Raw genomic sequence first — 15,887 nt, forward strand, 5'->3', positions numbered from 1 at the left:
TTAAAGACATTGAGCTAATGTTGATGTACTGACACTGAAATGTTAAAACTTTTTGTCCTGTCCCTCCTCTGAATTTGGATAGAGATGGAAACATGCTGTTTCCATTTATTGCACCAAGCACAGTGTTTATTAGGTTTGTTCAAGCTGATTAGTGTTTAGGACTTTACTTTATGAAATGATTAAAACATGAAATACAGAAAACATACTTTAGATAAAAAACAACAAAAGAACAGCACAAACTCCATTTTATTTAGCCCTCTATTTCCCTTCAGTCATTGTGATTGTCACACCACTTGATTTTTTGCACCACATTTACATTTATTGAAATTGGTTGTCTGCAACTGAGGGCCTCTCTCTTTAACCAAAAGTATCATTAGGACACAATGAATAGAGTGAATAAATTTGGATTTATGATAAACCAGAGATCATACTTTTTTCAGAATAAAAACATTTTTTACCTGCAAGTACAAATGGTAGTCTGAAGCCTGGTGTCATAAAAAACTTTGAAATATCACAAAATAAATGTGTTGATGTTTTTAAGACTGCTGTGCATTAATGACACTAGTGAGAAAAATAGTGTAGTGTGCCAAGAAATCGCTTTGTATTGTCATTAGTTAGGAATACATGAGATCAGAAACTCTGACAAAGGTATAAAAACTTGTAGAAGGAAGAGATACATTCATTTTGAAACTACTAATTGTAATTATTTTTTATCAAGTTCTGTAATAAAATCACTTTTTCCAGGGACACCAAGCCATTTATTTAAAATGTTGGTGTGTTGGACACTCACATTTTACAGTTTTCTTTTAATTATTTTTAACTGTCTTTGGTATTAAATTTGTCCTTTGAACAAAAAAAGAAAAATATTTAACCAAACAGAGAAATGATCAGGACATGTGCTTAAGTTATACATTTATTAGACTACAAAAAATAATAAATGCAATTCCAATTGCAAAGAAGGGCTTGGAAATAATAGTTGGTTGGATGCAATATTTCAGTTGAATTGCTTTCAAGCTCTGTAGCTAGCATAATTGGCCAATTGGATCAACCCTAATTGCCCTCAGTTCCCACACCTAATGCATATTTATAGATGCTGAGATGCTGGAGACCATAGAGAGTGGTCAGGATCTTATGTAATGGTAAAGAAAGAAAAGAGCCAGAAAACTGTGGATATGTTGTTATTGAAATTCAGTTTTACCTTCTTCACCTTCTCAGACATTGCTAAACAGGCTCGTATTTAAATAATGCTAACTGAAATGTTCTTCAAAAAAATCCAAATCTTCTATCCATTATTTTATTTGTATATGCACCAAAACTCTAGATGTTTTAATGGTTGATAAAGAGCTCTGCAAGGCTTATGCTAAGTCAAGGGAAACAGAAATGAACTGTTACCATGAGGTGTACTGTAATTTAAAAAGCCACATGACATTAGATTTAATGGAGAAACCATTACCAGACTCTTATGTTCTCTCTTCCTTCTTTCCTTTCCTCTGTGTCTGCAGAGGCCAGGTTTATTTCTGCTCATCCCATTGCTGACACTTACAATCCTGATGATGACAAAATATACTTTTTCTTCCGTGAGGTGTCGTGGGAGGGCAACGACAAGAGCATTCTCTCCCGAGTGGCTCGTGTGTGCAAGGTGAGATATTACTTGAGGAAAGTGTGGACAGTGGGAGTTTCTCAGAAGAAGCAGCACAGTGCCATGCAAAAGTATAAATTTCTTTTGAAGCTGGTACAACCACAAATGTGGTTGTTATCTATCAATAACATTGATAGATGTTATTGATAGATGTTGGTCTGTCATTTTTTTCGATAGACCAACAAAAGATTATGCATATTTTTAAAATGGACATAAAATTATTCATGGTTTTCAAAGATTTTGGAAGGATCCACTTTTCGAATTTGTTTTCTTGCTAAATGGCTCTTTTTAGACAGACGTTTGTGCATTAAAAACTCTTATTTGCACAGGTGGGACCTGCGTTATTACACTGACCATTTAATGACCAATGCAACAAACCAATCAGTTTATTAGTTAGTTATGCAAATAAAATTGTAAGATCTTATCTTTGAGGATGTTAACAGTCAACTAAGTTTTGACTTCACAGCAAAGCAATTGTAAGCTTAGAATGGCATAGCACATATTTACAACTGGGGACCTTAGTAAAGCACTCGAAGTACCATTTGTCACCACAAATGGAATTCAGTGGTTTGTAATTAGCTTTCAAAGATTAATTGCTAAAACTCGAAGGAACAGTTTTCAGCATGTTTATATCTTGGCAGACATCTTTAAGGCAGGGAGAAAGGAGATTCTTTTGAATTATGACCTTATTTGATTCTTTTTTCCCTATCTTTTACCTTGGAGTACTTCTTTTTTCTTACCTTTACATTCCTTATTGGTGGATGACTATTTTCTCCTATGTGAAAGGACATTCTTAAGGGCCCTTAAGATTAATTCACTTTGATGACAGTCACCTTGTGAAACATGTTTCGTAAGTGCATGCATTTTTCAAAAGGGGACACTTACCTGCATTCTTGTTTTTGAATGTATCCTATCTGTCTTGTATAACACATCCACTTACCTTTCCATGCCCCACTTGAGGACTCCAAGCAAAGCTCGGTCAAACATTGCAATTTAAGGAAAGTAATTGATATGCAAAGATGAGACATGAGTTGTTTTGTAGAAAATGCTTTCATTTCAGAACTCCCTTCCAACAAGCTTCACTTCTATTTTTTCTTAGTTTCTTTTTAAATACGAAAGTACATAAAGGATCTCATCAGTGTTAACTGATGAGATCCAAGGCCTTTTTTATTTTTATTTTTTTAAATATATATTTTAATTCTTAAATATACAGCAGTTCTAGGAAAGCCCAAAGTGCCACAGTATAATGAATGAATAAATCGCTACAAATCTATACCAGAGGTAACGAGGTCCAGTCCTTAAAAAGCCCCTATGCTGGTGTTGACCGTGCTATAACATGTAGATGCATCCCTTCTCTAATGCATCTGAATTAATTTCTGGTCGATGAGGCCTGTGCAGAGCTGCATGACATGCTAGTGAAGGAAATCGATCATTTGATCCTGCTATGTTGGACATGGGTATCATTGATTTAGCGGTAGTTAATACGACTTAGAAATTGAACATTTGCAAATGAGTAAATAAATATGTCAGTGTATGTTATATATATATAAATAACTTAATTTGTCTCATAAAATGTATGTAAAAGTCCGAATATTAAAAGTCCGAAGGAATTTTACTCTTCCTTCTTCATCCGTCACCATGAAATTAACATTGCCTCCCTAATTAGATCATAACATCTGCAGAGATGTCAACTTCATTCCAACATTTTTTTGATTTATTTGACAGTCCTGTTCTGCAGCTCAGAATGCATTTATTTTGACACCAGCACTACCCACTGCAGTCAACAGGTGGAGCTAAAATTTGATTGTGAGATTGTACTGTGATTGATTTGCTGTGCAGGTTATTATTAATAATAAAAATATTATTATCATATAATAATAATAACAACAACACTAATAATAATAATAATAATAATAATAATAATAATAATAACAAGAATAATTATTATTATTAGTATTAATTATTATATAGTAATTATTATTATTAGTATTAATTATTATATAGTAATTATTATTATTATTATTATTATTATTATTATTATTATCTTTTTTATTTTATCCATCCATCCATCCATCCATCCATCCATCCATCCATCCATCCATCCATCCATCCATCCATCCATCCATCCATCCATCCATCCATCCATCCATCCATCCATCCATCCATCCATCCATCCATTTTCTCGCACCCTTGTCCCTAGTGGGGTCGGGAGGTGCTGGTGCCTATCTCCAGCTGCGTTCCGGGCGAGAGGCGGGGTACACCCTGGTCAGGTCGCCAGTCTGTCGCAAGGCCTTTTTTATTTTTATTTTTTTAAATATATATTTTAATTCTTAAATATTTAGGGCAATGCACAATAACCATTTAAAGAACCATGAACACTTTATATCAGTATATCCAAATGTGAAGCAATACATTAAATTTACATTAAATTAGGACTTTGTAAATTATTGAATTATTAATCTGCGTATTAGATTATGACATTTTTGGACCTTCAGACAATATCAGACCATGGTTTTTTTCACTACTTGCTGTTGTGTTTCAGAATGATGTCGGTGGCCTTAGGAGTCTAACCAATAAGTGGACCACCTTCCTCAAAGCCAGGCTTGTGTGTTCAATTCCAGGACCAAATGGCGTGGACACACACTTTGATGAGCTCCGTAAGTGACTATGTGATTCAAAAGTGAGTCAGGACAAAAAAATGACTTTTATCTTCTAACAGTGTTTTTTCCAGTGAGCAGTTAATTTAATAAATAATTGAATTAGCATATGCAGAGTGGTAGAAGTAGCCACTACAGTAATAGTGTGTCATTTAAGATAATCTTTGTGCTTCTCTGCATTTTTTTTTTGAAGAGGACATCTTTCTGCTCCCTACCAGAGATGAAAAAAACCCCATTGTGTATGCAGTCTTCTCTACTTCCAGGTAACTCACGTTTTGTATCATGTTCACAAACTTCTTCTTTCACCCTTGGCTTACATTATTCTGTATTTGACCATTTCTTTCAGTTCCATTTTCCGGGGCTCAGCAGTATGTGTATATAGCATGGCAGACATACGGGCGGCGTTCAATGGACCATATGCCCACAAAGAGGGGCCCGACCACAGATGGGTGGAATATGAGGGGAGAATACCATATCCTCGTCCTGGAACCGTATGTTGTCCAACACATAGATAATTACAGAAAGAAAAATTGGCTATTTCCTGGCTGTAGATGTTATTTGGACAAGTTGGGGGAAAGCTGTGGGAAAACACCCCACAGCTTTCTTTTAAATTACAATGTCATAAACATTACCTAATTTAAATGTTGAGGATTAAAGGGTGAAATACTGAAGAAGCTGCAGGGTATGCAGTGTGTATCATCTGCTTACTCAGTGTCATTACAAATGATCTGACCTTGGCTTTCATGAGGTTATACGACATGTTAATCAGGTTCTCATTTAATTTGTTTAAGAATTCTGATCAGGACAGTGAACAGGATGCTTGGGGGATTTGGTGCTTTATAAACCTCAGGTGCACAATTGAGTGAGGGCTCAGAATGAGCTATGGCAAACAATAAAGCAGGGCAGGGGGATTGGGGATAAAGGATGCGCAGATGTTTCACATTAGATTGTGTCATGCAGTTGTCGTTTTTATCACTAGATGGAGACATACATAAGGAAATATGAAGAAAGAATGTTTTTAATAGTTCAAAATATATCCAACAAAACATCCCTAATAATAATAATAATAATAATAATAATAATAATAATAATAATAATAATAATAATAATAAAAGGGGGAATAATTTTTCTTTTGTTTTTTAGTGCCCCAGTAAGACATATGATCCAAGAATCAAGACCACCAAAGACTTTCCAGATGAGGTGATCAGCTTTAGTCGATTCCACCCCCTGATGCACCACTCAGTTTACCCTCTGGGTGGTCGACCGGTCTTCACACGTGTCCGAGTGGATTACTCCCTGACTCACATTGTGGTGGACAGGGTTTTGGCAGATGATGGGCAGTATGAGGTCATGTTCTTAGGAACAGGTGAGACTTTTTTTTAAACACCAGAGGGCAGTGGATTACATAGACGCAGCAAATGCTCATGTGTATCAACAAGTAACATTTTTAGCAGTTTAGGACTCTCTCTGTTCTCTTTGTGTGTTCTAGACAAAGACTCATCCTTACTGAATATAAAATCACCTGTACACACAATGTGCATGCCTTGCATAAGAAATAAAACCTTTGAAATCAAAGTTATACGATTGATTTCAACCCTTTATTTCTGCTTCTGCTGCAGATGCTGGTTCTGTTCTGAAGGTAGTGAGTATCACTCAAGATAACTGGTCAACAGAGGAAGTAATTCTTGAAGAGCTCCAGATCTTTCAAGTAAGATATACAACTTGATCTTGGACATACAAATATAAAAAGATTTGCATTCAGACATATTCTAGTAATCCTGTGGTTGCTAATGAAAGAGCTGTCTCATAAAACCGCAACCTGGTTGCCTTGTTTTTCTAATTGTCAAGCCTCTTGTATATTCAACATTACCTATTATATTTTCTTAAACCAATGCAGCAATGTTTTGAGGTGTTTTTCTATCTTGTTTGCCCAGGTTTCATCTCCCATCTTAACATTGGAGATTTCTTCTAAAAAGGTACATCACCCATGTTGATCTCACAGCCTTACATCAGTGTGTCTGCATAACATTTCTGTTCGCCCTGTCGATAATTCACACCTCATGCATTCCGTATGTCTCATGACGCATGCCTAATGTGTCACAAGATTAGCTTTTTTATTTGCTCTTTGTTCACACATGCATTCAGGTTGACACTGTGTTAGACTGTCCTCATTCTCCTGCAGCTCTTTCACTCTTCCATGTAATTGCATTGGGGTTAGAGGTGTCAGTAGACACTTCAGCCCCAATCACAACCGCTATTAATCCTGAACACTTTTTGACCTGTTTGTGCCAGTATGTGCCTGCCTGTTATTGTTTCCAGACATGTCAGGCCATACCCTTCAAGTTACATTTGTTGACATTTTGAAGCTAATACGAAATTGTAACATATGATTGACAACTAAGGAACAACCTAATGTTGGATACAAAGTGCTTTGTTTTGTATTTGTGCTTGGTTAAAAAAGTTACTTTAGTGATGCCATTTTTTCTTTGTAATCACCACAGCTTTTGACAGAAATAACTCATTACATTACAGAGGAAAAAAAGTGCTTTCTTATACATCAGTAGTAAATTTTATCTTGGCCACAGTTTTTACAGTTATCAATAACTGTCTGGCATAATTCTGGTGGAAATATTTAACCACTGGAGTTTCATGCCTACGACCATCATCCCATAGATAACAACCAATAAATATTAAATATTAAGGAAACAATATTATCACCTATTTGTCTTTTCCAAGAAAACAGTTCCATAAATTTCAGAAATATTACACCATGAGTTGAAGTATATATTAAGTTTAAGTCAAATTTGTGTTCCTGCATATCTAAAGATTAAAAGAGTTATTACACTTTTCAGCTTCTGACACTAAATCACATTTCAAACCTGTCATAAATTTCCTGATTTTACAAAGTCCCCTGATATGGGAGAAATATTCCCCCAAACACTGATCATTTCAGGTCTTAACAAAATGACTCATCGAGCATTTCAAAAAACTTTTCATTTTCAAATATAACAAACTGCCAGTGTAAGTAGATGCAGTTATGGGAATATCAGAGGCTTACAGTGTCATGACTTCAAAATGAAGACTAACAAGAACAATCAATAAAATAATATTTTCAAATCAAAAAACATTTTTGCTGCTAAATTACTGAATGAAATACACATCAGCTAAAAAACAAAAACATTTAATTGTGTTTTACTTGGTTATTTAGGTTCTTCAGCCATCAGGATGGTGCAAAGTGCTGTTTTCCACATTCAGCTTCTAAGTGTTTCAGGAAACCTGGATTAGTCACATAACTTCGTAAAAAATATCTTATCATTCTTCAATGGAGCAAAACTGATTTTAGGATGTAAATGTCAACACTACTCAGTTTTTTTCCATATATATAAAATGTCATTTCAATGTGAAAAGACAGCTGTTTAAGTAAATTACTGAAAGGCCCAAATTAACATTGCAGTTATGCCAAAAATTACTGAATGTTAACATCTTACAGGAACCGTTTGTAACTTTTTTAAAACAAATTCTACAATAATTCTGTGTTTCATTTTAGCAACAATTATACGTGGGTTCCAGGGAAGGTCTCGCTCAAGTTTCTCTCAGCAGATGTCACCTGTATGGCCAGGCCTGTGCTGAATGCTGCCTGGCACGAGACCCCTATTGTGCGTGGGACGGACACACATGCTCCCGATATGTCCCGGCATCTAAGAGGTGGGACAGAGAGGAAATGAGATGCAGCTGTGCAGCTCTTTTATCTTTGTGGTTTTACAAAATGTTGTACAAACTGATGTAGCCATTTATAAACAGGTTTATATATATAAAAAAACACACAAACCAAAAGGAAAGATACATATCTTAATTACCAAAGAAAATATTTCATTATTTGTTTCTATCTATATATTGAAAATTATAGGCTATATAAAGTATCAGATTTACATGGATGAGTTTGAAGTATATGTGATGAAATTAAAAGCAATATGTAAATGTAAACATTTAATGTTCATATGTATTTTTTCTGGTACTTGTTTGTGTCCTTGAAATAATTGTTGTTTAGCTTGGGATTTGCTAAAAATCACATGTTGTGGTTTATGTTTTTATTAGATTTTTTTGGTACATCCTAATTGTTTTGTAGAGGGAAACTTTTTTTCACGTGTCTTCTAAAAATGATATGGTTAGAATTATTTTGTCGCCAGAATTTATGCCGCCCCTCCTCTTAGTGTCTCTATTGTTAAACAAGCTGTGTATGTTGTTTTCCCATATTTTTGTTATTTGTCCTTTCATGCATGTGTCTAAAATCTACAGAAACAAAACTCAACAGTTATGGGTCACACTGCCTTATTATTAGACCATGGGGGATGCTGTTTTTGTTTTGGAATTAGCGGAGGCCCTGCTTTCTTGGTTTGCCGTGATCTTTGAAAGTAGATCTTAAGTGATTATGTGCTACAGATGTCCCAAGAGGAAGTGGAGGAAGAAACAATATAAACTAAAGGAGCCCAAGTGAGCAACATCACAAAAGAGGACAAGTAAACTCTTGTCTGGTGTGAAATTTCAGAATTATTTCCTGTGAAGCTGTTCGAGAGAAAAAGAAATATATTTAAACGTATTGAATTTAAGGTAAAAGTAATATATACATTTCTACCTCAGGAACCTTATCCAGAACCCAGAGTAGTTTCCACTGCAGTTACAGCTGAAAAATTATCACTGTTAAAATGTTCCCCATGAAATGGGGAACACAGCTGTATTTAAATTTATCCTTTCCTCCTTAAATTAGGACGTTTAAGTAGGGAAGAAGCATGTCCAATGAAAAAAATGTTTTCCATAATATATTTCAGTCATATAATTTAAAGGGCTCTATGGCTCATATTTTGTGTTTACTTCACCTATAAATCACAAACTTGATCTGTTTCCTTTTGTGTTGGCATTGAAAGTACATTCCTAAATCAAAACAATGTTTGGATTTTAATCTGTTTATGTTAGAATGATTTACAGTATTTAAACAGTACAGAATAGTACACCATGATAATCTTCATCAGAGGTTCTATTAATCTTTTCTGTTCCAAAAATGCAGTCAAACTGGAATTCTGGATTTATGAAATACATTTTACTTCATAACAGAATTGAAGTCATTGTCGAATTGACTTTGATATTGTCCAAGAATCATCCATTATATTTTTCCCCCTCAGATAACAGGCTTTTACACATGTAAGAGGGGACATTTCCTATTTTCCTCTGGCACTTGACAACACTACTCTGTTACAAGTACAGAGCGGGAAGACATAGAGAAGCCTCTGCAGTCAACAGATGTAATTTAAAGAAACCACACCAGCAGTCAAAACTGAAACAGCAAAAAGACTTGAGCAGACTAAGTGTTAATGGTAAATAGGTTTCTAGATTTGAAGATTCAGAGTAACATAATTCAACCATGCCAAATCAGAATACAATTAAATAAAATGCAGCTTCTTCAGGAAAGGAAAATACAGCTGCATACCTTTTCATAAATAATAAAGGAAACAAATTGAGCTGTGAAAGTGGTTTTTATTTTTCATTCTGGTTTGGCATCCTTGCCTGGGGTCTTACAGCATGGGATTTGCTTGTTCTCCCCATGTGGGTCCTATCCAGGTACTCTGGCTTTCTACCATAATCCAAAACATGACTGCTAGGCTAACTGGTCTGTCCTAGGCTTGATTGTTATGGATTATCATTACATGACTGCATGACTGTGCACAGAGAAGCAAAGACATCTAAGAACTGTTTGTAAACCAAAGATAAGTTATGTAAAAAAAGCAAAAAGGGATGGCAATAAGTAAATCTGTCAATTTAGCTTCATCAACAAATGTGTCCATTTGTTGATGATCACTGCATTTTTCTACTTTTATGCTTGTGAAATTTACATTTCCTATAACACCAAGCCATAAACTACAAGAAAGGTGCAAATCATTTTTGTACATTCATAAAGCTTAATGAATGTAGATGTGTAGTCATTGTATTTGTCTTTGCTTTTCAGACGTTCCAGAAGACAGGACATTAAAAACGGAGATCCTGCCATTCAGTGCTGGGACACAGAAGACAGTATGTAGACTTTACGCCACTTGGAGCCGTATGCTACAGATCACAATGACAATGTTTCTCTCTATATACATTATTCACTTGTGTGAATTACTTGCTACAATGTAGGTAGAATAATTAAAAAGATTCACAGTTGAATAATTACCTATTTTCGTTTCATGTTTTCAGGTCATGGAGGAGGCAATGTGGAGGAGAGAGTTCTTTTTGGAGTTCAGAACAACTCCACCTTCCTTGAATGTACCCCAAAGTCTCAACAGGCCCAAATCCGGTGGTACATGCAGAAATCGGGATCTGAACGGAGGGAAGAGGTCAGTGCTCATAATAATCCGCACATTTTTGCTCAAACCAGCCAAACACTCTGGCATGAACAGTTTAATGTCTTCCCAACTTACGCCTCTTTCTCTAAGATTTCTGAAGATAGCCATTATTGCTTTTTTTGGATGTACCTCAGTTCTTTTTTCTTTTTCTGGTGGATCAGAAAGCATGGACGGTATTGGGCCAAAGACAGTTATTGCTTACATAAGAATGTTACAGTATCCAGAAACTTTATATTAGACTGTAACCTCACTGGCTCTGAAATCTGAGTGTGAAACACTTGGCTACAGTTTTCATTGCTCCCTGTGTAGCTGACGTTTATGGGTGTTTATGACTTTCCATAAATTTTTTGCACCTTTGCTGTCCTTAAGGGAGGTAAGGAATGCCTTACTTTAACCAGACGCACCCAAACGGATAATGAAGCAGAAGTGAAATGTGCAAAATGAAAGTAAATTTTAATGAACATTTTACTGCCACGACTTATTTTGTCAATGGTATGTCTTGCTGTTTTTACTAGATATTTGCCCGATAACAAGTAAATACTGAACCACTATCACTGATACGAATTCCGATATTTTTTTCAATTTTTCAATTAATAATTGGGTGGCTTGACTTCAGTTAGTTATTTGTAGTTGTAATAAATATGTTTTAGGCAAATACAAACATTTTAACTTTAAAATGACACAAATAGAAATAGAATACTTTTTTTTTTCAGATTCAGTAAGATTTTTTTTTTCCTGCTACCTTATTATATGACTTTAATCAGTATGATATAATGACAACTCTGGTCACATATTATATTGTGAAAGCCGAGAGAGACAGAGAGGTGTCCTGTTTGTGCAGACAGATTCAAAATGAAACTGGCAATTTAGCTTTATCAACAAATGGGTTGAATTTAAAAGAAAACATACCTTTGTATTCTTTGAGCACAAATATTATAAAAGTATGACATCCTGGTAAGATGTCACATTTTAATTTCTGTGTATGTGTAGAAATGAACTACTTGAGGAAATTCAAGTAAATTGCTGAGTATTTCGAAGATAAGCTGCACATAAAAGTATTAACCTCAAACCACTACTTACCTTGGTACCCATATTGATGTATAAATTGATATGCCCAGCCTGTCCGACAGATAAGAAACTAATCATTTGGATTAGTTTGACTGAGACCAATGAGGCACAACTCAGAACAATAGAAAATAAAATTAATTGAAACCTACCATGCATAAAATATTTTCCCTCTGTAAAAACATGTTTTCACATTAACAACAAAGATGTCCTGTTTAGAAAAAATAGTGTAGCACCTTTTCTAAGGAATTGAATAACTAATATTTTTAGAAACCAATTGACTTGGAACATGATAAAAACTCCAAAGAGGGAAAAGGGGCATACTTAAAAGAGCTATTATTTTTAAGTAGAATATATATATATATATATAAAAAAAGGTCTGACGGGGAAGCATTACAGACTTTGTATTTGTTAACGAGAAAGTCCCCAAAAAATATATATATATATAAAAAAAATATATATTTCTGTTTAGGTAATATATACATATATTACCTAAACAGAAAACTGTTGTACAATGACGGAAATGCCTATTTTAAGAATTGCAGACAAGAAAAATCTAAAATGTCAGAAACTACTTTGCATGCAAAGTATTTCCACATCTGAGCTGTCTTTGGCTTCAAATGCGAATCCAACAGCTGTTTTTCAACTGTGTCCTGAAACTCTTGGTCATAAAAATTTAAGACAAGCAGAGGTGCAAAGAAAAACATGAGGTGAAAAAGATGATTTAATGTGTAGAAATAGATTCATTAGCTATAATTTTCTTCACTTAGGTAAAGATATGCTTATTCAGTCCTTCTTTCTCCTGTCCAAAAATTTAAAGTCTTGTTTCTCTCATTGTAACTTACACACTCCTCATCTCTGACTCCAATTCGCTTTTTTCTAATTTATCCTTTCAGCTGCCTGCTTTTTTTGCTTTATGTCTCAGGAGAGAGTCTAAGTCCAGACAGGTGCAAATGACTTGCAGACTGTGACTAAGAAAAACACCTTGTTTTTTGTCTTTGGTGTGTTTGTCTGTATGTGTGTTTATATTTGCAACCCCACAGCGGAAACCATAACAAAACACTCACTATGCACAGCCATGTGTTTTAGGGTAGTTAGCACAACGGGGTGTTTCCTCTGTTTTTGTCTAAAAATGCAGTGATAGGTGACCTGTTGCACCAAAGTATTGGTATCTATGCAAAGTCTTCCTCTGAAGGTCTTTCAAGTTATAGAATGAAGTAAAGATTACATGAAATACATAATATTTATTCAAAGAATTGGTTAGTTTTGCAATAGTCAAATTTATTTTGTGTTTTATTATCATAATGTGCAAATTAAATATTTAATGCAACAATAAATTGTTTAAGAATAAAATACTAAAACCTTCAGACTAAACATACAGCAATCATTTCATGATTGAATGTATGTATATTTATCTGATTAAATTAAACAAGGAGATTTCAACAGAAACAAATCACATACTGTATGTTAGAAATTTTAAAAATGACCTAAGTCCAGTAAAAAAGGATTTGTAACCCAACATATTGTGGCTATACCTCAACCATTATAGGAAGAAAATCTTGACTTGACAGTGTGTAGCAGCAATGTCAACAACATGTCACGTGGCTCATCTTGTAGATGAGCCACGAAAGTTTACTGCTAAACAAGCTGGCTGTTCACAAAGGCCTTTATAAAAACACTTCAAGTGAAAGGAAAGGAAAATTAAGTGAAAGGAAAAAGTGAAGATCACAGACAATTACATTCTTGAAAGGATGTAATTGTCAAACTGTTGGAAGTTATTTAAAAATGTTGTAAAAGAGACACTGAAATAAGAAGCAGACCTCAGAGTTCTGACACTTCCAACAGCCGAATCATTACTGTCAGGCACATCACTGTCCATTTCAGAGGCTTTAACCATAACAGAAGCAGCTGCAATTTGTTTTGTTTATAAAATTCTTATCTACAGTATTTAAGTTTAATATTTTTCTCCTTCTCTGATTTTGCTATGTTCTCACCAATTCCCACTTTAAGCCTTTCATTTCTATCTCATCCTAATTACCTCACTTCCTATCATCATGCTGCTCAGTTTATAGACTTGGTTTTCTTGTATTTTTCACGTTGTCTAGACTGCTTCTCTCTGTGTTTTCCCACTGTGCTTTGATGGAGACATCCTCAGCTAGCTGCAGTCTGCACCACCAGTATAATGCTCACGTTCCTTATGTGCTCCCTTGTTTTTATCACACCACTAAGGTTATTAAAGATATTAACTGAAGAAATGCAGCTGTCATACTCACAACATCACAACAGCACGGGTGTATGTTCACCTCCTAGCGTCTGAAATATTTTACGATCAAGAAATAACTAGTGAGAAAGGCATGGAAGATGATAAAATGCATGCTGTGTGTCTATTAAATCAAGGCATGCCATCTTTTACAACATGTGAATTTAATTTGATAATTAAGGTGTCATGGTAACTATAAGAAAACACAAATATGCATCTGGGTGTGCCTTCATTGCAGAATTGTTACTTTTATGTGCTGCATTTCCATTCTATTAGAGTGGCTAAATCACACACCATGATACAAATATCATGCAAGCACATGTGGACAAAAACAAAAACAGACCATCTGGGTGAGTTTAAATGTCTGGCGCTGTTTTTTAGTCACAAACGCCTTTTTTTCAGACTGTGGAAAAGCTTAAGAGACCCAAAATGAGGACACAAACACTGAATTGTTTTAAATTGAAAAATACTTTTACATGTTTGGAAAAAACTCATGTTTTGCCAAGTCACTGCAGTGTATTGGAACACAACGATGTGATGGAGTAGGTAATATAACACGTTGCAGCCCTTCAATCGCTGAAAATATGTATGTATTTTATTGTGATTTATGTCACATACCAACACCAATCAGTGCATAAAGATTTGGTAAGTGGAAGGAAAAATATAACTTTGACATTCAATGTTTTCTTTGTTAATACTCCTTCATGGTCATTTTAACACTGCTGCATTGCTTTAGGTGGAGACAGAAGCAACACCACTTTGTTAATCGTCTGGAGGGTAAAGAACGGCAGAATCCTAAAGACTGGGCTGCTGTAGATGTTGAGGTTTCTATTCTGACCTCTTGGATTAGTCATCAAAACAATGTTGGATCCAATTTGGTGGGCTTGGCGTAAAAATTCCCCACTTTTTCCAGGTTTTCTTCATTTGATAATAATGGCTTTCAGTGATTAATTTCAGTCCCAAAGCCTTTATGACCCTTCTAAAACTGAGATTGGTCATAATGTGACTAAATTTATTTTTATTGTTTTATTATTTCTTCAAATCAGGGCATATTGCATTGTGTTTGAGATCTTTTACCATTGTTCATTATTGTTTTCTGACAAATTCTATTTAAGCAGTATTTTGATCTCAGGTTGTTGTTGTCCATTATAAATGTAGTTGGAAACTCATTAGTGTATCACAAAAGCAAACTTATAAAAATAGATTTCTTTTAAATTACATACACTTTCAAATTTAATGCCATATTGAGTGCAGTATTTTTTTTTTCATAGCAGAAGAATTCTTGAGTTTTCTTTATTTGGAAACAAATGTGATCTTTTCATCTCGGTCTCTCTAATGAGTCACTGTCATGTTTCTTTTTCCCTCCCAGGTCAGGCTGGACGATCGTGTCGTCCACACAGACCGAGGACTTCTAATTCGCTCCCTTCGTGCCTCTGATGTTGGCATATACTTCTGTGTGGCTCAGGAACACACACACTTCACACACACTCTCCTTCGTCTCACGCTGCAGTTTCTCACACATGGACAACTTGACAGAAAACCCAAGCTCAGTGAAGATGTCGCAGAGCTTCATCATACTGCAGAGGCTCGTCAACGTTACAAGGACTATTTGAGAGTAATGAGCTCTCCCTTCCACTCCTTGGAAGAGTACTGTGATTCACTTTGGCTGGATAAGAGGGCACTCAGGGTGAGAGGGAAAAGTTTAGGACATGGCAAATGGAAACACATACAGGACATGAAGAAGAATAGAAACAGGAGACACCACAAGAACAGAGAGGGAGACAAAGAGAGAAAAAGCCAAGAGAGAGTAATTAGAGCAGTGTGAAGGTGAAGAAGAAGGACAAGACATAAATATTTTCATAAACAAAGTTTGTACTGTACATTTAAAT

The 15,887-nt window shown here is 35.1% G+C and overlaps 1 protein-coding gene across 2 annotated transcripts in view; it reads left to right on the plus strand.

The window, feature by feature from the left end:
• Window positions 1-15,887, plus strand: part of sema3d (sema domain, immunoglobulin domain (Ig), short basic domain, secreted, (semaphorin) 3D) — a 34,626-nt gene that overhangs the window by 18,184 nt on the left and 555 nt on the right. For both annotated transcript variants that reach the window (XM_055037146.1, XM_055037156.1), the window contains exons 8-18: window positions 1,503-1,639; window positions 4,182-4,296; window positions 4,490-4,559; window positions 4,643-4,787; window positions 5,440-5,662; window positions 5,916-6,004; window positions 6,231-6,272; window positions 7,844-8,001; window positions 10,295-10,359; window positions 10,525-10,664; window positions 15,368-15,887. The exon at window positions 15,368-15,887 is cut by the window's right edge and continues 555 nt beyond it. In XM_055037146.1, the coding sequence (XP_054893121.1) occupies window positions 1,503-1,639; window positions 4,182-4,296; window positions 4,490-4,559; window positions 4,643-4,787; window positions 5,440-5,662; window positions 5,916-6,004; window positions 6,231-6,272; window positions 7,844-8,001; window positions 10,295-10,359; window positions 10,525-10,664; window positions 15,368-15,823 (1,640 nt within the window). In that variant the 3' untranslated portion in view covers window positions 15,824-15,887. The remainder of the gene's footprint in view (window positions 1-1,502; window positions 1,640-4,181; window positions 4,297-4,489; window positions 4,560-4,642; window positions 4,788-5,439; window positions 5,663-5,915; window positions 6,005-6,230; window positions 6,273-7,843; window positions 8,002-10,294; window positions 10,360-10,524; window positions 10,665-15,367) is intronic.

This window comes from Poeciliopsis prolifica, unplaced genomic scaffold (assembly GCF_027474105.1).
Source record: "Poeciliopsis prolifica strain line A6 unplaced genomic scaffold, Auburn_PproV2 SCAFFOLD001, whole genome shotgun sequence".
Taxonomy (NCBI): Eukaryota; Metazoa; Chordata; class Actinopteri; order Cyprinodontiformes; family Poeciliidae; genus Poeciliopsis; species Poeciliopsis prolifica.